General features: G+C 45.9%; 1 protein-coding gene and 1 non-coding gene across 2 annotated transcripts in view; both read left to right on the top strand.

The window, feature by feature from the left end:
• The first annotated feature begins 8,889 nt into the window (after positions 1–8,889).
• NCAPG2 (non-SMC condensin II complex subunit G2) overlaps positions 8,890–25,061 on the top strand; it is a 61,527-nt gene continuing 45,355 nt past the window's right edge. The window contains exons 1-9 of the mRNA XM_065883457.1: positions 8,890–8,985; positions 11,293–11,412; positions 13,083–13,271; positions 13,510–13,624; positions 15,499–15,653; positions 17,071–17,205; positions 19,885–19,979; positions 22,333–22,402; positions 24,753–24,839. Of these exons, the coding sequence (XP_065739529.1) occupies positions 11,335–11,412; positions 13,083–13,271; positions 13,510–13,624; positions 15,499–15,653; positions 17,071–17,205; positions 19,885–19,979; positions 22,333–22,402; positions 24,753–24,839 (924 nt within the window). The 5' untranslated portion in view covers positions 8,890–8,985; positions 11,293–11,334. The remainder of the gene's footprint in view (positions 8,986–11,292; positions 11,413–13,082; positions 13,272–13,509; positions 13,625–15,498; positions 15,654–17,070; positions 17,206–19,884; positions 19,980–22,332; positions 22,403–24,752; positions 24,840–25,061) is intronic.
• LOC136128657 (U6 spliceosomal RNA) lies at positions 21,084–21,190 on the top strand. The gene has a single exon (XR_010656243.1). It is a non-coding gene; the product is annotated as a U6 spliceosomal RNA (small nuclear RNA).

The raw sequence follows: 25,061 nt of genomic DNA, 5'->3' as shown, positions 1-25,061 counted from the left end.
GAGGTTATGTGGGTGTTATTTAAATCTTTTCCAACTGTTCCTAGCACACAGTTGGTGAATAAATATCAGTTGAATAAAGGCTGAGTAAACCTGGCAGACCTTAATTAACATTAATTTGTCCTGACAAGTTTCCATTTAAGGAAAGGTGGACACCTATTGATAGTTCTTAGTTCGGGCTAAAGAGAAAGGTGCTGGTAAACATAGCAAAGAGTACACCCTATTGAGACAAAGGCCATAGTCTGAGAAATAATTGAGAAACAATTGAGGCAGAAAAGTGGGAAATGAGCCAGGAGGTCTGTCTGTATTTAGTGTTAATCTGGAAATCCTGGGCAACACGATAGGGAAAGAAAAAGATTATAAATTTTGTATTGGGAAAGAAGGTCATTTTCAAATATGAGATTGCCTGTGTGAAAAACCTAAGAAAATCATCTGAAAACTTTTGAATCGAACAAGTATTTAATAAAGGGTCAGTTATAAAAACATACAAATCTCTGTGGTTTATACACTAACATTGATAGCGACTAGAAAATATAATGGAGAAAAGCGTACAGCAGCCCTGGAACCACAATAGCAGTGAAAACCTGCAGCTGTTGGGAGGGGGCAGGGTGGGTTCATCGCTTCCCAAGAGCCCCGTCCCCAGAGAACTGCCACTGTTTGGCTCAGCTGGCTCCTGGGGAAACTACGTGGAAAACAAACAGTGGCAGTTGTTTAACACATCAGGTCCCTGGGGTGGCGATACAAGTTGGGACAACAGGACGCTGACCAAAAAATTTTAAAGGAAAACGTGGGAAATTGATGTCCAAAAGGGGCTTGGGAAAACTGGCATTCCTGGGGCTCTAGAAAGATGTGCAAGTGCAGGGCTGTGCACGTGTCCAGGAAAGGCCCGTGCGAGTGAGTGCGAGTGAGCCCGGACCTGTCACCTCCAGCTGCTGTTGAGGCACCGTGCAAGCAGGAGGTGGAGGCTGCGGCAGAGGTGTCAACCGCCTGAGGGGATGTGAAAACAGACTCCCCCCCCCCCCCCCCCCCCGCACACACACACACCAGCCCTCAGCAGATACTGGGAGATGAGTCCAAAGTACTAGAGAGACCTCTGCCCAGTCACTAGCTGACCAGGTCGGCTAACTGAGCAGAGACTTCAGAGGCAGCACAGAGCAAAGGATATAGCTTTTAGGGGACTCATCCAAGAAGGGTACTAAGCGAAAAATATCTAAGCTGTGGGGAGGGCTCTTACAGTGTTGCCACGGTATTATTTTAAATGTTCGGTTTTCAACAACAACAGAACATGAGACGTTCATAGAAACAGGATAGTATGGGCCACACACGGGGAAAAAGCAGTCATGGAAAGTGCCCCCAGGAAGCCCAGATGTAAGTAGACGGAGACCTTAAATCAGCTATTATGTAAGTATGTTCAAAGAAAACTGTGTCCAAAGAATTCACGGAAAGTATGAGAATGATTCTCAGCAAAATAGAGAATGGCAATAAAGACAAATTATCAAAAGGAAATAAAAATTCTGGAGTTTAAAATACAGTAAGTGTAATGTACATTTCACTAAAGTTCAACAGTAGATTCGAGCAGACAGAAGAATCAGCAAACTTGAAGATGAGTCACTGAGACGATCTCATCTGAGGACAAAAAGAACAGAATGAAGAAGAATGAACAGGGCACCAACTTACACACAGTGAAGTCCCAGAGGGGAGGGGGAAGCAGGGCCAGAAATTACATTTAGGAGATGATGGGCAAGCATGCTCGGATTTGATGGAAAACATTACACATTAAAGAAACAACGGACTCCAGGTGGGATAAACTTAGAGAGGCCCACACCAGGCACGTTTCAGCCAAAGGGTGGAAAGTCAATCTTAGACCATCTCCCACAAGGATTCCTCGATGAGATACTGCTGACTGCTTACCTGAAACCACAGAGGCCGGGACGGGGGTGACGATGCAATGTGGTGGAAGAGCCCCACCTCCAACAAGAGTCCTTCAGAATGAAGGAGGGTGTGGGTATCCCCAGGTTGTCTTTTTTCACTGTTGCTGGCCCACCTGCCCTGTAAGAACCACTAAAGGGACGGATGTCTCTGCATCCGTACATCTCGTTAGATGTCCCCTTGTTTCTACCTGGAGTGGCCCAGGGGCTAAGAGCGAGGCTCCCAGTCACGCTGGGAGCATGGAGGCTCCCACGCTCAACCCGCCCCGCCCCACGTGACCTGGAGCAAGTGCATCATACATGCATGCAGGAGTGGGCACGCATATGTGTGTTGCATATGCACGTTGAGTGTGCATACATGTGCCTAGTATTGTGTGTGCGTGCACATGTGAATGTGTGCTTGTGTGCATGTATGTACTGTGTGTGCATGTGTATGTGTGAGTATGCATGTGTATGTTTAGCTCCTCCAAGACCATCTTCTCAAGCCCAGGGTCTCAGCCTGGATCCCCCTGAAAGTAGAGCCTACGGCGCGGCTTGGGTGCATGTGGTTGTTCGGAACGCGGGCCTGTGAGGGCGACTTCTTCCTTTCGTTCTAGTCTCTGAAACAGTTTGCATAAGACAGTGGTCATCTGTTTCTTAAAAATTTGGTGAAATTTGCCTATAAAAATTTCTGAGCCTGATGTCTTTTAAGAAGATTTTGATTACCCGTTCATTTTAACATTTTGTATTAGTTTATTTTCAGTTCCTTATCAAATCAGTTTTGAAGATTATCTACCTCATGCTTTCCAATTTATTGGAAAACTATTTCTTATGAATTCAATATCTTTATTATATTTGTAGCTGCATCTCCTTTTAATTTCCTGACATTGTTTATGTGTACCTTCTACTTTTTTCTTGATTAGACTTGCTAGAAATCCACTTATCTTACTAGTTTTGTAAAGACCTTGCTTATTATTTTATTATATGAATTGTTTTGTTTTTGTATTAAATTCTGCTCTTGCCTCCTTTTCTGTCTTCTTTGGCTTACAGAGTTGAACATCAAACTTATTTTCCATCTTTCTTATTTTTTATTTTTATTTATTTATTTTTTGCGGTACGCGGGCCTCTCACTGCTATGGCCTCTCCCGCCGCGGAGCACAGGCTCCGGATGCGAAGGCCCAGCGGCCACGGCCCACGGGCCCAGCCGCTCCGCGGCACGTGGGATCCTCCCGGACCAGGGCACGAACCCGCGTCCCCTGGATCGGCAGGCGGACTCCCAACCACTGCGCCACCAGGGAAGCCCTCCGTCTTTCTTTTAAAACAATTACGTTCATTTAAGGCTAGAAATTTTACCCTACATCCTGCTCCAGCCTCACCTCCCAAGTTTTGGTAAGTACACACTTTCATCTAGATCTAGGCATGTTCTAATTTCTATTGAGATTTACTCTTTATTCCTTGAGTTACGTAGAACTCAAGGAATAAGTTTCAAAGCATGATGCCCCACCCCCCCTTTTTGGTGTTGGTTATGAATTTAATTGCACTGAGGTCAGAGAAGATGTCTACACGACATTGATTCTTTGGGGAGAGATTGAGCTCATCCCCTTGCCCCTGTCTTTGCCCTCCTGGCCCCTGGTCCAGAGCAAGTCTTAAAGGATGTTCTGAGACCCCACTCCATGGGGAGAGTTGAGATTTTGAGATAGCAGTTCCTGCGACCAAATGAGAGAGGGACTTGACGTGGCTGCTGGTCGGGAGCTGTGTCTGGGTCTGTGGCTCCTGTGCCAGAGGCACTGGGTTTTGAGCCTTTCTGCTTCTTTTCCTGGGCAGGTGGGTCTGCCTGGCCCTTGGCTGCAAGCAGACAGCCCAGACCTGGTCTCGGTCCTCCGTGGGGCATGCCCAGCCCACTTGCCCGAGGAACCGCACTCGCTGCACCTGCCTGTCCGTGGCCTGCACCCTCGTGGCCTCAGGACCTTGTTCTGCATTCGTGTTCGAACCATTTATGCTTCACTGGCACAGAGATGCAATTTTGGTTCTGTCTGTTTGCATCCTATCTCCCATAGCTGCTAGGAGCAGGGGAAGTGAGCAGAAGCATGCCCTCACTGCGCATCGTAACCCACAGCACTCATGTCTGTGTCATCCTGCGAGAAAGGGGTCACCTGACAGTCTTGGGCTGGTGACTGACGCCTCCTCTCCCTCAGAAGCCTTGGTCCCACCAGGTGGCGCTGCCACCACTGTGATGCCTTGCGGCTTTTAAAGGTTCCCGTAAGGAGCCATTTCATTCATTTCTGCGTGTATTTTAGAGCCAGAAGGAGCTTCTAGTTGTTACAGCTCTGCCTCCCATCTTCCAGGCGAGGAGCCAGGCTCTCAAGAAAAATGATTTGCCCAGGATCTCGTAGCTAATTGCCAGAGCCAGGTAAGCCCCACCAGCGTGTTTTACAGGCATCTCATGATGACAAACTTGCCAAATAAGGAGGCTTCTTCTAAACTAGAGGTATAGCCAAATCAAAACACAACAAAATACTTGCAGTAGAATTATTCTTATAAGATTAAATGGGTTGATGGCCCATTACTTCAGTTATTATTTTACTAAACTATCTCAACATCACAAAAATATTTAGACCATCCCTTGAATTTAATTTTTCAGTAGCAGCCAATAATTACAGTTTCTTTACTCTTTCACAAATGGACTTGTAGGAAAATATCCAATAGAAATAAGATAAACAGAGTATATAGTATAAAGTGATTTAACTAGTTAATGTTAATTTGGATAAGACAAGACTAACCTCTGAGCCGTTTACTATAGGTGCTCTTAACGTGTATTCCTGGAAAAGGCTGTGAAAGGCAATCTTCACTTTCATGCAGACAGAATGCTATGCAGAGGGCTCAGCTCCTGACTAAGGGGTCCGGGTAAAGTATTTCATAGAAATTGCTGGCAGATTTAGCTGAGTGTGAGTGACACATGGAGGAGCCCCCGCAGGAACAGCAGTGCTCAGGGGCCCCTTTCCCACCTCCCGGGAACTGGCCACCCCGTGCATCTGCTGTGCAGTGAGAGAAGCAGACACAAAATGCCACATAGCATGTGATTCCTAGGAAATGTCCAGAACATGCAGATCCACAGTGGCCTTGGGGCCAGCTCGTATTCCTGCCTTCTCAACACTCTCCCCTGGTCCCCTGGGTGCATGCGGGACCCGTCCCCACTTCCAGAGAGCCTGAGCGGGCTGGTCTGGGGAGGCCCAGGCTGGGTGTCAAGGACTCCAGGGTGATTGTGGTGTGACTCAGGGGTGAGAACTACTGTTGCCGGGTGCGGCTCCCTTCCGGAGGCTTCCTCAACGTCCTGCTGCCCGTGAGCACTGCCCAGGGATGTGGGCTGTGCAGATATTCCCACACCAGCCCTGCTTTCCCACCCCAGTTAACTCGGATTCAAATCCCCAGCCTGGCATATCTGTGTTGGTACTCACGCTGGTGAAATTTGTTTATAACAGCTTTATTGAGATATAATTCGTATGCTATAAAATTTACCCTTTTAAAGTGTACAATTCACTGGTTTTTAGTATGTTCATGAGGTTGTGTGCAACCGTTACCACTGTCTGAGCTCAGTTCATTTTCATCACCCAGAAGGAACCCTGCACCCACTAGCAGTCACCCCCTGGCAACCCCTAACCTGCCTTCTGTCTGTGGATCTGCCTGTTCCAGACATTTTGTACGAATGCGATCACTCTGTGTAGCCTTCTGCGTCTGCTTCTCTCACTGGGCATCGTGTCTTCCAGCTCATCCACGTTGTAGCCTGTGTCAGAACTTCGTTCCCCCTAAGGCTGAGGAATATTCTGCTGTCTGGATGGACCCGTCTTGTTTGCCCATTTGTCTGTGGGTGGACGTTGGGTTGTGTCCAGTTTCGGCGGTGCTGGTGCACTTTGAGGGCACAGTGACCACGTCCTGTGTTGGACGTCTGGCTGGGAAGGGTGCTGGCAGGGTGCCTTCCCCCACCCAGGGCATGCTCGCTCACTGTGCGCTCAGCACTACCGTTCCATGCTCGTGCCACTCAGGTTTCCTCTCTCTCCATCTTTTCTGCGATCGACTTCTAACCTGCACATAGGATCACCTGGGGATCCTAATACTAGTTAAAAACACTGATGCTCGCTGTGTCCCGCAGCCGTCTGACTTAATTGGTCTGCACAGGTATAGGTTCATGGTCTCATAAGCAGCTCACTAAATTCCAAACTGCAGCTTGGCTGAGCATGCTTTGCTTGGGCCATCTATCTCGCTGTCCTCTGAGTTACCCATGCAGGAGACCCCACCCAGCTCTGCGGTGGTGTCCCCGGGAACAGCTGCCCCGTGCCCAGAGCCGGGAGGAAGATGAAGGCGGACAGCTCCTCTTTCCCCTCATCTTCCCAAGGTCATCACGGCAGGTGGGCGTGCAGCTGGCGCCTACAGAGGGGCGCCGTCTTCACCCTTCCCCCCCTCCCCGGTGTTTCACTCGGGTCTCTCAGTCTGGGGCCCAGTCCCCAGGGTAGGGCAAGGGTGGGCATCCGGCTTCCAGTTGCTTCTGCTTTTTCTTTCACTGTTGTTCAAATACATCCACGTTTCCCAACCCCAAACTTTTAGTGACAGAGACGGTACAGTATAAAATCACAGAAAGAAGGACGTATTTCTGCACGTGCCTCCTCTTTAGCCCTGAGCCCGCCCCCTTTGGGCTGTGGCTTCAGAACCGCCTTGTTTTATCCCTTTCTACCCAGGAGACAGGACCACGGAAGAGTGGACACGGGGATGGAAAAAGGGAGGAAAGGGAGCAGGTTCGGCGCCCGGGAGGGCGTGAGCGCCCGCAGCCCGTCGCGCGTGCAGGCAGCTGTGGGTTCCGAGGCGGGAGTGGACGCCTAGGACGGGGTGACCGGCTCCAGAGTGAAGAGGGGGGCCTGAGCTGGGGCGTGGCATTCGGGGAGCCGGGGCTGCGAGGAAAGGCGGCGGGGTGGGGGGAGGCGGAGGGGCGCGCTAACCACCCGGGGACACGGCCGGCCTCTCCACGCGCCCGGTGGGGCCCTCCGGCCTCACTGCCGCAAGCTTCCTGACAGGCCAGGACCACCCCCAAAGGCTCTGCTTTCATGTTGTTGTAATGACAGTATTTTTGATCTCATGGGTTTAATGAGGCACGTGGTCAAGTTCATTTCACCTGTTTGTTTTCATTTTTGCTAGTGAGGTCCCTGGGGTCACAGCTGCAGCTGTGGCTCCCGTCATTTTGCCATTGGACAGCACTGTACCGGGCCGGCGGTGACCACCCTCCCCCTCCCCAGACCGCCAGTTAGTCCAGAATCCCCTCCGGAAGGTTCCAGCCTGAGGGAAAGCAGCTGCAGGGCTGCATCCTCATAGAGAGCGGCTGGGCAGGAGGGGACAGGGTTTTGCTGGCGAGGGCCTGGGGGTTCCAGGGCACAGCGGAAGGATTTCTGACGTTGGGGTGGGTGGGGAAGGGCTAGCACGGGGTCTCATGGGGACCGGGGCTGGGAGGTGGGCTGCAGCTTTGTGTGGCGGCCGGCTTGAACAGGGCAGGGGCCCAGGGCACCTGCATCACAGCCAGGCCCTCACAGCAAAGCCCAAAGCCTCAGGACGCAGGGTGATGGGCTCACACTGGACCCCTGGGGACAGTCTTCCTCCAGGCCCTGACTCCAGGTGGAGGACAGGCCTGGGGTGAGCCTGGGGCCTTTGTTGCTTGACCCTGGTGTCCGTGTGGGCCCATGGCCCCCATCTTAGAGATGCATTCTGTATTCCTCAGTAGTTTATAAACAGTTCCCGAGGCTTTTCCAACACAGTTCATTCTGATTTGGCTGATTGGCTTAACGGTGAGGCCTGGATTTATGGATCAGATTGTTTCCATAAACTGAGTGAGTGCAATCTGCAGCTCTTCAAGGTGTGGGAGAAACATAAAGCAAGCAATAGAAGATTTTATTTAAAAAAAAATTGTATTGGCAAAAGTGCCTTGAAATAAAAGAGTAACTGATATAATTAATAGTAATTCAATGTATCTGGCTAAAGGTTTTTTGGAAACCGAGAAATGATTTTAAGTGACTGGATAAAAATTCTTTTTGAAATTCAGGTGGTTTCCAAGTTTTTGAACAAAAATTGAAGGAAAGCCCAGTCAAGTTATTAGCTGATACAAGTTAAATTCAAAGAAATTGATGATAGATCAGTATGTGATTTTTGGCATTTTATTAAAATACATTCAAGGAATAAGGTACATTGCTATTAATTTTTTTTTCATTTCTGTCTGCTTTTTTTTGGTGTGAACAAGTTTTCTCAGTATTTACATCTATTAAAAAAAATCAGAATAGAATATTTTTTCTTAGAAACATAAATTGATTGAAAAAATAGTCTTAACCATAGCATTGAGGTGTGTTTCAACAAAATTTTAGTTTTATATTTGATAAGTACATATCAAATTTATAATCAGTTTATATGGCTTTGATCTATTTGTATCCCTAATTAATAAAAGTGTGAATCTAGACCATTTTGGTCAGGAGATATTAAATATGTATCTGTATATACGTATATGTATTTATATATACATATATATATATATTTGCTGGAGACATGGTCCATAGAAGCTGCGTAGCAAAAGTAGATGCCACGTTAGGACAGAATTATGTGGGAAACGTGGAATTGACATATGCGTTCACGAACACTCGTTGTCCAGTTGCTAGAGAATTCAGACATCACTTGATATATATAAAGGATGATGTCACAGTTTTATTTTGAGTCAATCTTTATGTCAGAGGTTGCATCCATTTCAGTCATTTAAGGCAAGACAAATTTTGATGTCAGGCTAAAAAATGTCAGGATCCGAGCTCGCGTAGAACAGGCGGGGCCCGGGTACGGGCCCGGGAGTGGTGGGCCTTGGGGGAGGGGCTGCGGGCGGGATGGGGCTCGGGCGCGCACTGGGAAGCGGGGGCGCACGCCCTCCAGAGGCCCCGCCCAGACGCTTCCAGTTCTCGCGAGAGCGGCGCGTGATGACGCGCGGGCTGGCGGAGCGCGTCGAGGGCGCCGGCGCGCGGGTTTGAATCTGGTCCGAGCGCGGGAAACTGCGGGTCCCGGGGACGAGGTGAGCGCCGCGGTGCCGGCCCGCGAAGGGCTGGGGGCAGGGGCCCGGGAAACAGCGGGGTCGGGCAGGTCGGACCCCTAGCACCACAGCCTCCGCATGGGCCGTGATCTGAGCCCGCGGCCCGGCTGGTGGCTCTGAGGTGGCCGAGGAGGTGGGCACCGGGACCGGGAGCGCGCCACACTCCGCGCCTTCCCTCCAGGACTGAATTTAGAGGATATCCAGCCTGGACCCGGGACTGACACTGGACAGGACCCCCAGCCTGGGCTGGGAACTGACCCCGTATGGGACCCCCTGAGACCTGGACCTGGGACTGACCCCCCCGAGCCCTGGACCAAGGGCTGACACCGGACAGGACCCCCAGTCCTGGACCCGCGACTGACCCCACACAGGACCCCCTGAGCCCTGAACCGAGGGCTGACACCGGACAGGACCCCCAGTCCTGGACCCGCGACTGACCCCAGACAGGACCCCCAGCCTGGACCTGGGACTGACCTCAGTTCCCTGAACCTCCGTGCTCTGGGAAACCCGTCCTCAAGTATCTCTCCTACGTCTGAGATGAATGGTTTGCTCCAGGTGACGAGGGTTTTCCGTGGTGACAGTGTGACAGGGATCTCTTTTTAATGCTCATCTTAATTCAGTGCCAGACCTCCTGTGCGAAGAGCACAGTGCCATGGGGACGGCAGCTGCGTGCTGGGGTGATCTCTCACCTAGAAGGAAGCTCTGGCTGGAAGGGTGAGGTCTTGTGCACATAGTAGCGCGTCACTTTGAGAGAGAGAGACTGCGCGTAAGTTAAGAAATTAGTAACCCTTGAAGAACTACAGTCAGAGAGACGGTGGGGAGTGTGACAATAAGTCTGGTAGTCTAGTGGCAGTGGATTACTGTGGTTAAGACCAACATGCGAAGAATTACACTTGGAAGTAGAGCAAACCAGAAAAGTTAGCAGAATCACAAAAAATCAAGGAGGGTCCCCAGTTTAAGGTATATGATTCCATGCAGTTGATCGCACCTTTTTGGAATATTGTTTATTTAAACTCTTGAATTGGCACTAGCCATTATCACTCATCAGGCTTGTTGCTGGTGGCCCTCCTGCCCGCTTAGCCAGTCACAAGTTATGCTTATAGCTCAGGCATCTGAGTTGAGGGGTGAGGTTGCCACATTTCAGTGGTACTTATGTGGAGAAGTTATTTTCTATCCTTGTTGGTTTAATTTAAATGCTAAGATCTTGGGGTTCTGTATTTAAGATGACTCTATCCCCATAATTATTGCCGTTGGTACCAGTAATTTTCCATATTGCTCTCCTTATGACTGCAGGAGGTTTTCACTTATTTTTAAAGTGAGCGTCCTGTTACATGTATGTTCCATCATTTTGCTATTACTTCATTGGGCTGATATCTTTCAAACCGGGCACTGCTAGCACTAGGTGGTGTAAATGGAAAATAGGATTTGTTAGAGGAAACACGGGCAGGGAGGGAGGTTGCACACAGTCCCTGAGCTCTCGTCCCGCAGGGGTGGGGAGGAGGGTGCTGTCGTTGGGAGCACCTGGTGCACACGCCCTAACAAGCTCCCAGGTGAGCCCAGGGCCGCACTCTGCGTAACAGTGTGACTGTGACAGGGATTTTCTTGATGGAGGAATGGTGCTTTAGGAAGGAGGGTCTTCAGGATTTAGCAGCTGGCCTTGGTCTGTTCTGAGCTGACTCAGACCTGAAGGAGCATGTTGCGAAGGTGCTGAAAAGGGGGAGGAGGCGAGCCTCCTAGAGCTGTCGGGTTTCTCTTTCCTTGGTTGAGAACTTCGTTAACATTCGAAGGAAACATGATGTTATGTTGATACTATTCTCAGTAAAGAAAACATGGAAGTTATTTTTATTTTAAATTAATTTTTATTGGAGTAGAGTTGATTTGCCATGTTGTGTTAGTTTCTGCTGTACAGCAAAGTGAATCAGTTATACATGTATATATGTCCACTCTTTTTTAGGTTCTTTTCCCGTGTAGGTCATTACAGAGCACTGAGTAGAGTTCCCTGTGCTCTACAGCAGGTCCTTGTTAGTTATCTGTTTTATACATAGTAGTGTGTATATTATCAATCCCAGTCTCCCAGTTTATCCCTCCCTCCCCTTTCTCCCTTGGTAGGGAAGTTATTTTTTAGATATTATAACTTGTTTATGTCAGAATATTGTTAGAAGCTGTCTGTCATAGGTGGTACAGGGATTTTCTTGCAGTTTTGGATACTAACTAATGTACCAAATTACATCTTGTAGGAAAAGGTATATTTGCAAATGCGAGTTTCAGTATGATTGTGTTTTTTACTAGGGTTACAGAATAAATGCCACATGAAAAACAGTTTGATCTGCCATGGAAAAACGTGAGACATTTGTACAAGCAGTGTCTAAGGAGCTGGTTGGAGAATTTTTGCAATTCATTCAACTTGATGTAAGTTTTATGTTTAGCTTTATTGTGTTTGTGACTTAATGTAAGACATTTTCCTAAAATCATTATATCACAAATGAAATATAGTTATTTCAGTGAATCCGTAGGGTCTAAGGTTTATTTAAAAAAGTAACACAAAACTATACTCAAATAGACCTGCTGATGGGCAACTACTCCCAAATGGTATTCCCTCCTTTCTTTTAAGAGGGTTGCTGTAAGGATGCTAAGTGGTGTAGTGCAGTGTGCTTCTAATTACTTAAGTCTTTACTGACCTCTTGCTACGTGTGTGGCACAGTGAGGAAGACATCCTTTTTGTCCTCGGTTATCTCCCGGGTTGTGGTGGATTCAGGCGTGAAACTAGAGCAGGGTAAGGGCTAAGCTGGGACAAGGATGGGGAGGGTCAGGGTAGTTTTATCAGGGATCTGAATGGGCTGCGTGGAGACTTGGGGAGAGAATTCTGGACAAAAGGGAAAGACAGAGACCCTTGAGCAGCTCGGGTGAGCAGAGGAGGCTGGTAGGATTAGGATGGAGAAGTGGCCTTGGAGGGCCCTGGGGGGCTGCCCCACCCCTTGCCTAGTGAGGAGCCCTGCCAGTTCCACCTGCCCCTCCTCTCCAGCGTTCTTAGTCTTCCCGTATTCTTTTTGCATCATTGGAGAGTCAGTTGCAGGCCATGTCTCATTATCCCTCAATATTTCCCTGGGTTTTCCTAGAACATAGACACTCTCCCATAGAGTCACAGTAAAACCTTCAAAGAGGGAGCTGGACGGTCACCTGCAGGGTGTTTGCGGGTCTTTTTGCCCAGTCCCGTATCACGCTCTGTGCTCCACTGTCTGACTTGCTGGTCTCTTTAATCCAGAGAGTTTCACAGCATCCCTTTTCATGACTGACGGTCTTGAGAAGTGCAGGCAGCAGTTCTGTGGTCTGTCCTTCCTTTACCCTTGTTTGCTGAGGTGGTTAAGTTTGTTTATGCGTTTTGGAGGAACTGCGTACATAAGTGGTGTTACGACCTCCTCACTGGGTAGAAGTAGTTGACAATTCTTGCCTGAATCGATTATTACTATGATAGCTACAAAATTGTGATTTCCCAATCTCATATTGCTTCTGTATTTATTCATTGCTATTATCAGTATGGCCTCGTTGATTCTTATCTTATTCAAAGGGTTACTATCCCTTACTGTTGCCATTTCGGTGCTCAGATTGTACCAGATTGGATTCAGGGACAAAGTCATGGCCCAGGTTAGGTTGGAGACCAGAAACTCAGCATGCAGTCCTTGGCGTGGATGCATTATTATCGTTGTTGCTTTTGTTATTACTTTAGCGCTAGCATACTTTTGTAACCTAATTATAGACCTGGAGATGGTAGACATCTGGATGGATTGATTTCAGGGAGGGTTTTTGCTAAGTGGGTGAAGATTACTTTAGCAGGACTGACTGCGGGGAGGAGGAATCTGCTACTTTCTGCCTGATAACCCCTTTGCTTTTCCCTTTTAAGAATGGACTTTGTGAAAACTGCAGCCAAACTCTTGAACTTGTAACTAAGTTAGTGCATAAACTTTTCGTGAAAACTACAGCCAAACTCTTGAACTTGTAACTAAGTTAGTGCATAAACTTTTCGCCAAGGCTAGAACTAATTTTTTGTATTTGGAATGTAACAGTTGCTATTTATTTTGCAGAAAGATGCTTCTGACCCTTTCAACTTAAGTGAATTGCTAGATGAATTGTCAAGGAAACAGAAAGAAGAGCTATGGCAAAGACTCAAGAATTTATTAACAGATGTGTTGGTGGAGAGCCCGGTGGACGGGTGGCAGCCAGTGGAAGCCCCCAGTGAAGGCAGTATGGAAACAGAGCAGGGGTCAAAAATGGTAGCAGTGGTCTTTCAAAAATCAATTTCCTTTTTCTTTGTTAAACAATAGTTGTTCTTTGTGTATAATTGAATTTTAAGTTAAGGAAACATTTAAAGGTAGAAGTCAAGAATATCAGAAGTTCAGCTTTAATTCACTTTTTAGAATAAGTGTCAAATGTGGCTTGATTTTCTTTTACATTTAAAAATTAAATTTTAAGTTGATTTTAACTTGTACTCTGATGTTTTTTCATTTATAGAAAAAAAACATAGAAATAATTCATGCAATTACATCTGTGATTCTTGCTTCTGTGTCTGTTATAAATGAAAGTGAGAATTATGAAGCCTTACTGGAGTGTGCTGTGATATTAAATGGTAAGTTGACTCAGCTACAATGTGGCGTGTGTATGAGTGGCGTCTGAGTGACACTTGGTACGAGGGACCCCTCAGCAGCGGAGAAGCAGAACTTTGCAGTCAAGCTCTTGTACTTCAGCTAAAAAAAAATGAGCAAAAGAGCATTCTTTTAGGTGCTATCCTGAGTATTTAGTGTAAGCCACATATAAATGTTTCACATGGTGAAAATGTGCATTACTGAGCAACTGACTGCTGTTTAGGGGCTTTTAGAGATGTCTTATTTGACCTTCAGGACCAAGGATAAGAGCTGATAAAGGGGAAGCAGTCTGATTATAAATTTCTCAGCTAGTTATTACTGCCGGACATTTCAAGTTAGCCCAGCATTTGTGACATTGCATTTCTTTCTTTAAGTATGTTATGAACATGACCTGAGGAATAATTATTGACTCTTAGGGGAGTTTTACTATACTAATATTTATATCATGGTACTTTTCAAATTTTAACTAAAGTGTAAAACTGTAGTTATTAGTTTAGTGGGAACACTAGTCTGAATTAATGAGAAGATCTGATTTTGTAATATTATATGTGTAAAATTATAGATATAAAAGATGCAAAAATAACTTTTAGTAACGTTCTTTAAGAAAAATATCCCAAGTACCCTCACCTCCACTGTGTGAATCTGATTAGTTCCATGTGACAGATTCTCAGCACCACTTGGTTTATATATCTGTTTAGTCTGCTGCTTTATTAAGAATTCTTATGTTGAAATGATGTGTCTTATTAAGAAGTTACCCTAAGCGGTATGAAAGTAGCCCCCAAATGCTGTGGGTGTTACCACCAGTTTATCCTCAGCCTCCCTACATGCTTTACAGAGTGATGAGTACTAATATTGTGCATCAATCCCTGGGGCTCCCCTGGCGGCGCAGTGGCTGGGAGTCCGCCTGCCGAGGCAGGGGACGCGGGTTCGTGCCCCGGTCTGGGAGGATCCCGCGTGCTGCGGAGCGGCTGGGCCCATGGGCCGTGGCCGCTGGGCCTGCGCGTCCGGAACCTGTGCTCCACAGGGGGAGAGGCCGTAGCAGTGAGAGGCCCGCGTACCACAAAAAAAAAAAAAAAATCCCCATTAATTCAGGAATTTTACATCAGAGTAATGGCATTCGGATGTCTGTGGATTACAGTTATGAGCACATTATCAGTATTTTAAATTAGATCTTGAGCTCTTCTGTTAATAACAGTACTATAGCTTTTGTATTCGTTATAATAGTTGCTTTTACTGTTTTTCACCAGTGAGCCAGAACTTGAGGCCAACAGACTGAGGGATGGTTGTAGTGTGTTGCTGGTTACTACTGCTGAGCGTTGCCCTGGGCGTCTCTACACTCAGATTTGGAGCCCAGCGTCTGCCTCTTGTAGATTAGGAGTTTGGACAATAGGCCCTCTCTGGGTCTTCCAGTTCTAAAATTCTCGGTTCTACTGGGTCTGCTTTTTTTTTTTTTTTTTTTTTTTTGTGGTACGTGGGCCTCTCACTGCTGTGGCCTCTCCCGTTGCGGAGCACAGGCTCCGGACGCGCAGGCTCAGCAGCCATGGCTCACAGGCCCAGCCGCTCTGCGGCATGTGGGATCTTCCCAGACCGGGGCACGAACCCGCATCCCCTGCATCGGCAGGACGACCCCCAACCACTGCACCACCAGGGAAGCCCTGGGTCTGCTTTTATAACAGTGGAAAACAATTTTATAATTAACACCATTTGTTTCCCATAACTAATGTGTACAAATCTTTGGCAAGTTAAACATAAGCTAATATTTGCTTGGCAAACCTTTTAAGTCATAGTGCTCTACACAGCTGAATATGGCCTAACACTGGTTCACTTTACTCATCGCGCAATGACTGCTCCATTGTAGGTATTTTGTATGCGCTACCTGAGTCTGAACGAGAGCTACAGGGCTCCATCCAGGATCTGTGTGTGATGTGGTGGGAGAGAGGCCTTCCTGCCAAGGAGGACATGGGGAAGACTGCTTTCGTCATGCTGCTGAGGAGAAGTCTCAAGACGAAAACAGTGTGTTTGCTTTCTAAAGTACATGCTGCGTGTTACTTGAAAGTGCAGGTGTTTATACCAGTTAGTAATTGTCTTTGCTTGCGAGAGGCCTGGCCCAGTGGCTTTCAGTTAGGGTTTTGCACTGGAGGATATTCAGAGGTGGGCAGTCGAGGGTGGGCAGAGGCTCCACGTGTGGTCGTACGCAGGCTTTCTCCCCGTCTTCCTCGGCATGTGGCCTTTGAGAGGCTGTCCCCATGGTGGGAATTGCTCAGGGAAGGACAGAAGGGGGTGGGGCGGTCAGGGAGGGCCTGCAGACCCGAGGGGGCGCTGGGCAGGAGGGCAGCCAGGGTGGGGCTGTGAACTGCAGCCCAGGCCTGAGGAAGCTTCGGCGGGGCCAACAAAGGGCATGGTGAGGGTCGAGTGTAACTTGGGCTGTTTCTCATCCTTCAGTCTTTGGTATACAATTCAGAAATCCAGAAAAAGAGCAGTATTTTTCCCTGATCAAACAACGGCAGATACTTATGTTCATCTTAGAAAATTGGGCAAATGAAGAAGAGGGAAAATGAGGAAGAGAAAAATCGTCCATAATCCCACAGCCAAGGTGACCCTTGTGATTCTAGGGATCTTTGGGGATTTCTCTTTGACCGCCCCCCTCACATCTTTACTTACTTGTCACAGGTTCCTACAAAGGTACCTACAAAGTGAAATTTGTAGGTCAGTGGCTTTGAACTTGGAGCTCTTGGTACACATTGCCAACAGCTTTCTGTAAAGCTCGCAGCTGGTCACGTTCTTACCACCCGTGGGAGAGTCCGTCTCACTGTGGTCTCCCAGGAGCAGTCAGTTATATGGCAGAAAAGAACATTTTTGGCTATGTCCTCAGCTAGTGCTCTGACTTTCTCTGCTGGCCATAGGAGTGATTTGAAAAATCCTGGTTTGTGTCAGAACTTAGCCTTAAGCCATCACTGGTTTGCCTTTTTAAAATCCATTTTCACTGCCCTTTTTGTTCAGCTTTTAAATCAAGACTCTATTTAACGTCTTCCTTATGTTCTACACCTGTGCCTTTACCACAGTAGCCGCTAGCCACACAGGGCCATTTACATTTCAAGTTAAGAAAGTTAAAGCTTTGTTTCCTCGGTGGCAGCAGTCCCATGTCAGTTGCTCCATAGCCGGCCGTGGCTGATGCTCCACACTGGTCAGCATAGACTCATCCTCGTCGCACAAAACTGGCGAGCAGCACTGTCTATCGACGTCTCTGCTTGCTTTTGCCTAGGTTTTAAGAAAATGTTCTCTAGAGCTCCATTTGCAAATTTTAAGATGTTTTCTCTTGTCATTATTTCTTTTTTTGATGATATAAAATAGTCTCATAGTTATTTTGAAATGTGACCGTACCCTTTATAAAAGAAAAACTCAGACGTTTTTCTTTTCATGTCATTCCCAGGGTGCAGACATCTGTCGGCTATGGCGTATCCATCAAGCTTTATATTGCTTTGATTATGATTTGGAGGAAAGTAGAGAAATTAAAGACATGCTGCTTGAGTGCTTCATAAATGTTAATTATATCAGAAAAGAAGAGGTAAATGGTTTTTCTTTTTTGGTGTGTTTGTGAACTGCTTTTTAATGGAAGTTTTTCTTAAGTTCATGTGTTTGCTGTTTGCATCATGCTCAGTGTATTAATAAGAGTCAGCTTGACTATCAGGAGCTGTTGTATTTTTTGCAATTCATTTTTACTGCATGGCAGTGTTAAGCAAACGTTTTCCAAGTCCTTGTGTATTTCATCATTAAATCAGAAGGTAACAGGTGGCTGTGGGAATTTAAATTAAAAATGAATAAAAATAAGGTTGAGCAAGCACTTCCCCATGGATCTGACCCTCTGCCCTAATTCCAGGTTAATTGGCATATAACTCAAACCCATCATCACACAGTATTCTTGGTTTCTTTTTCCTACCTATCCAATAAATCCAAAGAGAGACTTCTGGCCCAGTGCTACATTGTCCACTGGTGGTGACTCCCACATGTGGCTATTGAGCAGGCTCATGAAATGTGGCCAGTCCAGTTGTGGCCTTGAGTGAAAACTACACACGGATTTGAAACTTAATACGGGAAAAGAATGTTAAGTATCTCACTAACAATTTTTATATATTTATTACATATTTAAATGATATTTTGGATATATTGGACTATATAAATAGGAAGTTAATTTAATCTTTTTTCTTTTATTAATGTGGCTACCAAAGGATTAAAAATTGCAGAGTGGCTTCTCTGGTTCTCTTGGACACGTTGGTCCGTTGTCTTAGGAGTTTTCTGTAGTTGTTGTAGATCGACTCCATGCCGGGGATGCAAAGCACATTTTTTTATTATAGAATGTAGCCTTCTTCTGATTACTTGTGGCCTGACAGATCTGATTGGAGGCAAAAGGAGGCAGTTGTCACCCCCCCGAAGGATGTGTGGGGAAGGACCTCCCAGAGGGGGGGGGGCCCTAAATGAAGAGTTTGCTCAAGGTTTCACCCTCACAGCTGGCCAGGGGAGCGAAGGATTTGACCCCAGTTTTCCCACTCCCCACGCACAGTCTCTGCTGGCGAGGTTAAAGGGCTGTACCAGATGACTGGCCACACTGGCCAAGACCTTCAGCCCTCAGCGTCAGAAAGGCTGTGTTCAGACCCCTGTTGGTCCACTGAGTAGGTGGTGACCTTGATCACACTCCTTTCAATCTGAGTACTTCCTTCTGTAAAATAGGAACAGCAGGTGCCCTCTCCCAGGATTCCCTTGAGCGGCACACGAGGCCATTCATAGAGCTTTTAGTGCCTGCAGGACAGGAAGTGCCTTGATTGTGCTCTTGCTGCTCTCCCTACTCTCCCATCATCATTGTCGGGAAGACGCTGGATGCATGGCCTCTGCCCTGAGTATCCCAGGGTTGTTGTGAAATTTGGGAGAGTAAAGAAGTTACGAGTGGATTCAGATAAATAAACTTTATTTATATTGACTTATACGTAGCAGTGGATGAAGTGTGCTTGTCTCACACATACATATGTGCAGGTGTAGACATAAATATACACGTGTGTGTCTTAAAAAGCTCTCTCTCTTTTTAAATTGATGTGCTCTTTTGAATTTAAGATATCTAAACTTAGTTTCCTAATCAGTCATTAATTTGGTCATGTCAGTTTCCAGTCATTCTTGGTCAACAATAAATCTCTTCTATACTCTACTGGCAAGTTACTTCCAGTAAATACCTTTTTTAAAAATTTATTTGGCTGCACTGGGTCTTAGTTGCCACAGGTGGGATCTTCATTGCCACATGTGGGATCTTTAATTGGCGGCATGCATGTGGGATCTAGTTCCCCGACCAGGGATTGAACCTGGGCCCCCTGCATTGGGAGCGCAGAGTCCTAACCACTGGACTGCCAGGGAAGTCCCAGTAAATACTATTTAAAAAACTTACCTGTTGCAAGCATGGTTACCCTGCCTTTTGTATCAAAGTGTGTTGTGCGTCTGTAGGACTCCAGACACTGGTGTGCTGGTAGCAGTGAGAAGGTGATGGTGCCCTTCACAGGCAAACTCTGGGCAGATGTATTTTATTCCCGTTGTAGAGAGTAAATATAATCTTGCTTTTTAGGTTCACATGTGTAATCTAGTAGTATGCATAAAAATTAATATTACATGATATATGTATGACATTTATAACTACATATAATATATGGGGACTATATGTATTTGAAGATTCTACCTTGGCAAATACTCAGCCTCTTAACTTCATAAGCCCTCGGTTTTGTCGTTTATAAAAGATGAAATGAAGTGACATTCAGTTCCATTCCCACCCAAGATGCTAGATTTCAAGCGTTCTTTGATTTTAGGTGGTGGAGACATCAGGGCAGAGCCAGAGTGAAGTGCTGATGCATCGTTTAACTTGGCTACTGGGCCGTGGGGTAGCTATCTGGGCCACCCTGTGGTCGGACAGGAGTAGCCCAGAGGTGCCTGCTGCTCCGCCCTCCACGGGGAGCCTCCCAGCTTCTGCTGCCGCCCAGCGTGGTCCCTCCGAGGCTCCCGCCACCATCCCCACACAGGGCTGCCACCGGAAGCACTGTGCTCGAGTGCAACTTCGGTGTGTAGATTCTAACTGAGAAGTATGGATGCTTCCTTGCTGGGTGTAGCAAACTTTAGTGTTACTGCACTTTCAACGAATGTTTGTTTTTTGGTTCCTGGGAACTTTTTATTTGGTTGCAATTTTAACATTATATTCTATTTTTTTAATTTATAGGGAAGAAGATTTCTTAGTTCTCTCTTCAACTGGAATATAAATTTCATTAAAATGATCCATGGGACCATTAAAAACCAGTTACAGGGATTACAAAAGTAAGTATTAAGGGTAATTAATGTTTTGTGCTTAGTGTGGTTTTGAAAGTTTCTATGTGACCTGACTTTTTTTTTTTTTTTTTCGGTACGCGGGCCTCGCGCTGTTGTGGCCTCTCCCGTTGCGGAGCACAGGCTCCGGACGTGCAGGCTCAGAGGCCATGGCTCACGGGCCCAGCCGCTCCGCGGCATGCAGGATCTTCCCGGACCGGGGCACGAACCCATGTCCGCTGCATCAGCAGGTGGACTCTCAACCACTGTGCCACCAGGGAAGCCCGAGTGACCTGACTTTTAAATTATATTAATGCATTAGAAGCTTTAAAAATTATCTCTTAAGCTGTTATTTATTATGTACTGTTGTATCACTGGATATTTTTTTTCCTTGCTATAGGAAACCATTTTTTTGCCGTAGTGACACTGAAATTAAGATTTTACTTTGTGGTAGTTCTTTAAATAGTCAAATTATTTACCAGTTAAATTTCAGCTTCAATCATAGTAAAGCCCATGTCACTAGCACTTCTGATACCTTTGGACGTAATGTGCACTGTGCAATTTCCCGTGGACTGAGCTATGTGGTTGGTGGGAAGAGCCCTTGGGGAAGGGGCTTGGAAGCATGCCCTTGTGCGAGCTCCTAGCCTCTGGGCCCTGAGAGCATTTGGAGCTATCTGCTGGATTCACGGCCAAGTACTTAATCTGCTCCGGGGCTGAAGGAGGCTGCATTATTTATTTATTTATTTATTTACTTATTTATTTATTATTGGCTGCGTTGGGTCTTCATTGCTGCGCACAGGCTTTCTCTAGTTGCGGCGAGCGGGGGCTACTCCTCATTGTGGTGCACGGGCTTCTTATTGTGGTGGCTTCTCTTGTTGCGCAGTACGGGCTCTAGGCACGCGGGCTTCAGTAGTTGCGGCACACAGTCTCAGTAGTTGTGGCTCTCCGGCTCTAGAGCGCAGGCTCAGTAGTTGTGGTGCACGAGCTTATTTGCTCCGCGGCACGTGGGATCTTCCCGGACCAGGGCTCAAACCCGTGTCCCCTGCACTGGCAGGCGGATTCTTAACCACTGCACCACCAGGGAAGCCCGAGGCTGCGTTTTAAAACCGAATCCTTGTGTTTGCTTTGGCAGCACATATACTAAAATTGGAATGATACAGAGTAGATTAGCATGGCCCCTGTGCAAGGATGACACCCAAATTCGTGAAGTGTTCCATATTTTTTACAGATTGCCTACAAACACATGAAAGGATGCTCAACATCACTAATCATTAGAGAAATGCAAATCAAAACTACAATGAGGTTATCACCTCACACCAGTCAGAATGGCCATCATCAAAAAATCTACAAACAATAAATGCTGGACAGGGTGTGGAGAAAAGGGAACCCTCTTGCACTGTTGGTGGGAATGTAAATTGATACAGCCACTATGGAGAACAGTATGGAGATTCCTTAAAAAACTAAAAATAGAACTACCATACGACCCAGCAATCCCACTACTGGGCATATACCCTGAGAAAACCATAATTCAAAAAGAGGCATGTACCACAATGTTCATTGCAGCACTATTTACAATAGCCAGGACATGGAAGCAACCTAAGTGTCCATCGGCAAATGAATGGATAAAGAAGATGTGGCACATATATACAATGGAATATTAGCCATAAAAAGAAACGAAATTGAGTTATTTGTAATGAGGTGGATGGACCTAGAGACTGTCATACAGAATGAAGTAAGTCAGAAAGAGGAAAACAAATACCGTATGCTAGCACATATATATGGAATCTGAAAAAAAAACAAAAAAACAAAAACTGAATCCTCAAACTCTTGAGGTGGGCCTGCTTACATCAGGCAGCTGTGTAGGTATTGAGCTGGGATGTGATTCTGGATCTCTGATTGTTTACTAGAATGCTTTCTCCTGTTCCCTCATTTGCAGAATGTTTAGGTTGAACCAGCAGATTTTCCTAATTATGGATCTAAGTCAACCCTGGTATTTTAGGGCTCCCTGTACCTGAGCGAACTAGTCCGGAAAGTCCAAAATGACTTCAAGTCAAAAAGTGTACTTATATTTAAAGGTTTTTTACTTAAGGATTTGGTTCTGGGCTACGTGTCATAGTTTTATAGGAAATAATAAAGTTCTGGGGAAGCCGGACTGAGAAGGAAGAAATGGTTTGATATTTCAGTCCTCCTTCTCTGGACTTTTGTTTTCTACTTTCTACTGCAGGTGGATAACATATCTCAGTTTTGCAAAGCACTAGTCCAAAACAGTTTCTTCTTCCCTAGGAGAGGAGAGTTCCTGAAATGATACACATTAAAAATATAATTCTTCTGACTTGCATTAAAATTTTTTGAATTTTTCTTCTAGATCTTTGATGGTACACATTGCAGAAGTTTATTTCAGAGCTTGGAAAAAGGCTTCAGGGAAAATATTAGAGGTATTTCCTTTTCATTTTATGAAATGTTAATGTTTTTATTGTGTTCTGGTTACTAAATAAGTAGCTACAGTAGGGCCATTTGAAACCTGTGCTGATGCTTGTCTGTCACACTAAAGCCCATGATGAGCGTCCTCCACACGCATTCAAGGTCACGTCCGTGCCTGAGCACAGCCTCAAGATGCCCGTGACTTACTGTGCTGTGTAGTTTGAGTGGAATCAAGACTTTTGCCCCAGGCATTTTGGCAGCTCTAGACCTGTAGTGCCCAGCCACATGTGGCTGCCGGGCCTCTGAAACGTGGCCAGTCCAAACTGAGATGGGCGGTAAATGTAAGAAACTCACCAAACTTGGAAGACAGTGTGGAAAAAGAAGAATGTAAAATATCTCGTGGTTATTTAAAAAAGAATATTGATTGCATGCTGAAATGATAGTGTGTTGGATATATTGGGCTAAACAAAATATATTATTAAAACAAGTTTACCTTTTCCTTTTTCTGATTTTTATGTGGCATCTAGAAAGTTTAGAATTGTGTTTGTGGCTTGGGTCCTGTTTCTTCTGGCCAGTGCTCCTCGGTACCCTCAGGCCACCTCTTTCACATCATCTGAGAATTTAAAGACTGTGTTTGAATACAGCTAACCTTTAATGACTATAACACCTACATTCTGGCTGTGTAATTCACAGTCACAATTAAACATTCACAGGCTCTTTTGGAAAAAAATCAGAAGGAAGTGTCTTTGTCTGATATCCCTTATGTTTTTCTCATACTAGGTTCTTAGATGTGTTTTTTTCCTTCTGAGAGTAAAATTTTTACTCTTAAGTCATAAAGGGGTCTTTCCTCCTGGGGGAGCAGGCCCTGGACTGGTGGGGGTGGGGAGAGGGGAGGTTAACCACCGGATGTTTGGAGTTGATATCTGCCCACTCTGCTCTCCCACCCAGCTTAAGCTTTGGTTAACTATACTGGGGTCTATCACTGACATCTACTTCTAGAAAACTAAAACTTACCACTTCTATTCCCCTGCTGACAACTTGTAGAATAGTTTTACAGTGTATAATTTTTTGGAGAAATGGCAGAACCGGGACATTGTTATGCATTTTTTTGCATTGCTTTATTACTGCATGAAACTTGTTCACAGGAAGGAGTATTTGTTCCCCTTTTCTCCAATAGTGGTTTAAAAAATAGGAGTTTGTAATTTAAAATTTAATTTTGACTAGATCTGTACCAAATTAGTACTAGCAATTTGTACTTCTCAGCTTCACTCCCTTCCCTCTCTTCCCTCTGTCCCTTCAAGTTTTTAAAGCAAATTCCAGACGTGACACCTTATTTATGTGTACTTCAGTATGCATCTCTAAAAAGTATGGTTATACAGTGCCATTATCATACTTCACAAAATTAACAATAATTTCTGCGTATTTAAAAAGTTAATTGGGTCATATTTAAATTTCTCTGCTTTGTTTAAAAAATGTCTTTTTATAGTTTTTTTTGGAATCAGGATCCAGCAAGTCTCCCAATTGCATTTGCTTGTTACAGCATTTAAATCTCTTAGAGCGTTCCTCACTCTTCTCTTTAAAAAAAAAATGTCTGCCATTGATAATGTTGAAAAGCCTGGGTCAGTTGCAGGATGTCCATGTTCTGGTAGTTAGCTCTCAGGGGTCAACTTCTGTGGCCCAGACACTTGACTGGCAGTGCCGCGTGTCTCCTACGTTATCGCAAGTCAGACAGTTCAAAGTTAATGGAGAAGAGGTAAAAATGTTAGTAGCAAGTTTTCCTTATCTCCTTCCCTAAAACCATGGAATCCTGGGTATGGAGGCAGAATGCAGGCTAACACACCAGGCCTTCACTGTCCTGGCTTGAACGAGGAGCTGCCACATCCCCGCCCCTGCCCCGCCCCTCTCTGTGGCAGCCCTGAAAGGTGGTGTTTTGGTCAGTTTGGAATCATGGCCCCCACCTTAGAGGTAGTTCATTGTCTGTTCTGGGGGGGCTCTTGGAACATATCCAGTCTTCTGAGATTATCAGGATGACTCAGGAGAGGGTGCTCCCCGGCCCCGCTCAGTCTCTGAGCCCTGTCTGGCTTGAACCAGGCTCAAGTGCCCTGCTATTTAGCACAAATGTGATATTTCATCAAATAAGACAAAGGAAACTAAAAGTTCTCTTTGGTATATGAAGATGAAAGGAATTCTAAGAGGTGTAGACTTAAAGTCGAAAAGCTCTGATGAAAGGATCCAGGCTTTTTCCCTCATGAAATAGAAGATGAACAGATCAGACGGTCCTTTTGTGCTCTAACCACTGTAATGCCTGTCCTGCCATCTGTGGGAATGCACTCACCCAAGTTCTCGCGTTCGGTGTCGTTGCAGGCCATCGAAAATGGCTGCATCCAGGACTTCTTGTACCATGGGGTCCACCTTCCTCGGAAGTCTCCAGTGCACACCAGAGTGCGTGAGGTGAGCCATGCTCTCACAGCACTTTTGAAAATCATGTCTCATCTTTTTTGTCTTCAGATAATTGTTTTTGTGAAATTTTGTTAAGCTTTCACAGGCATCCGTTAAAAGGATTTCTCAGAATCTTGATACTTGGAACCTGGGACTTTCACCCTGCCACCAAAGTTTTGATTAGGAAAACAAAGGTCTACTGTTAAGACATCAGAACTTTATTCAAACAACTTT

This window comes from Phocoena phocoena, chromosome 9 (genome assembly GCF_963924675.1).
Source record: "Phocoena phocoena chromosome 9, mPhoPho1.1, whole genome shotgun sequence".
Lineage (NCBI taxonomy): Eukaryota > Metazoa > Chordata > Mammalia > Artiodactyla > Phocoenidae > Phocoena > Phocoena phocoena.
The sequence above is the reverse complement of the archived record's forward strand: the minus strand, read 5'-3'. Positions and strand labels throughout refer to the sequence as shown.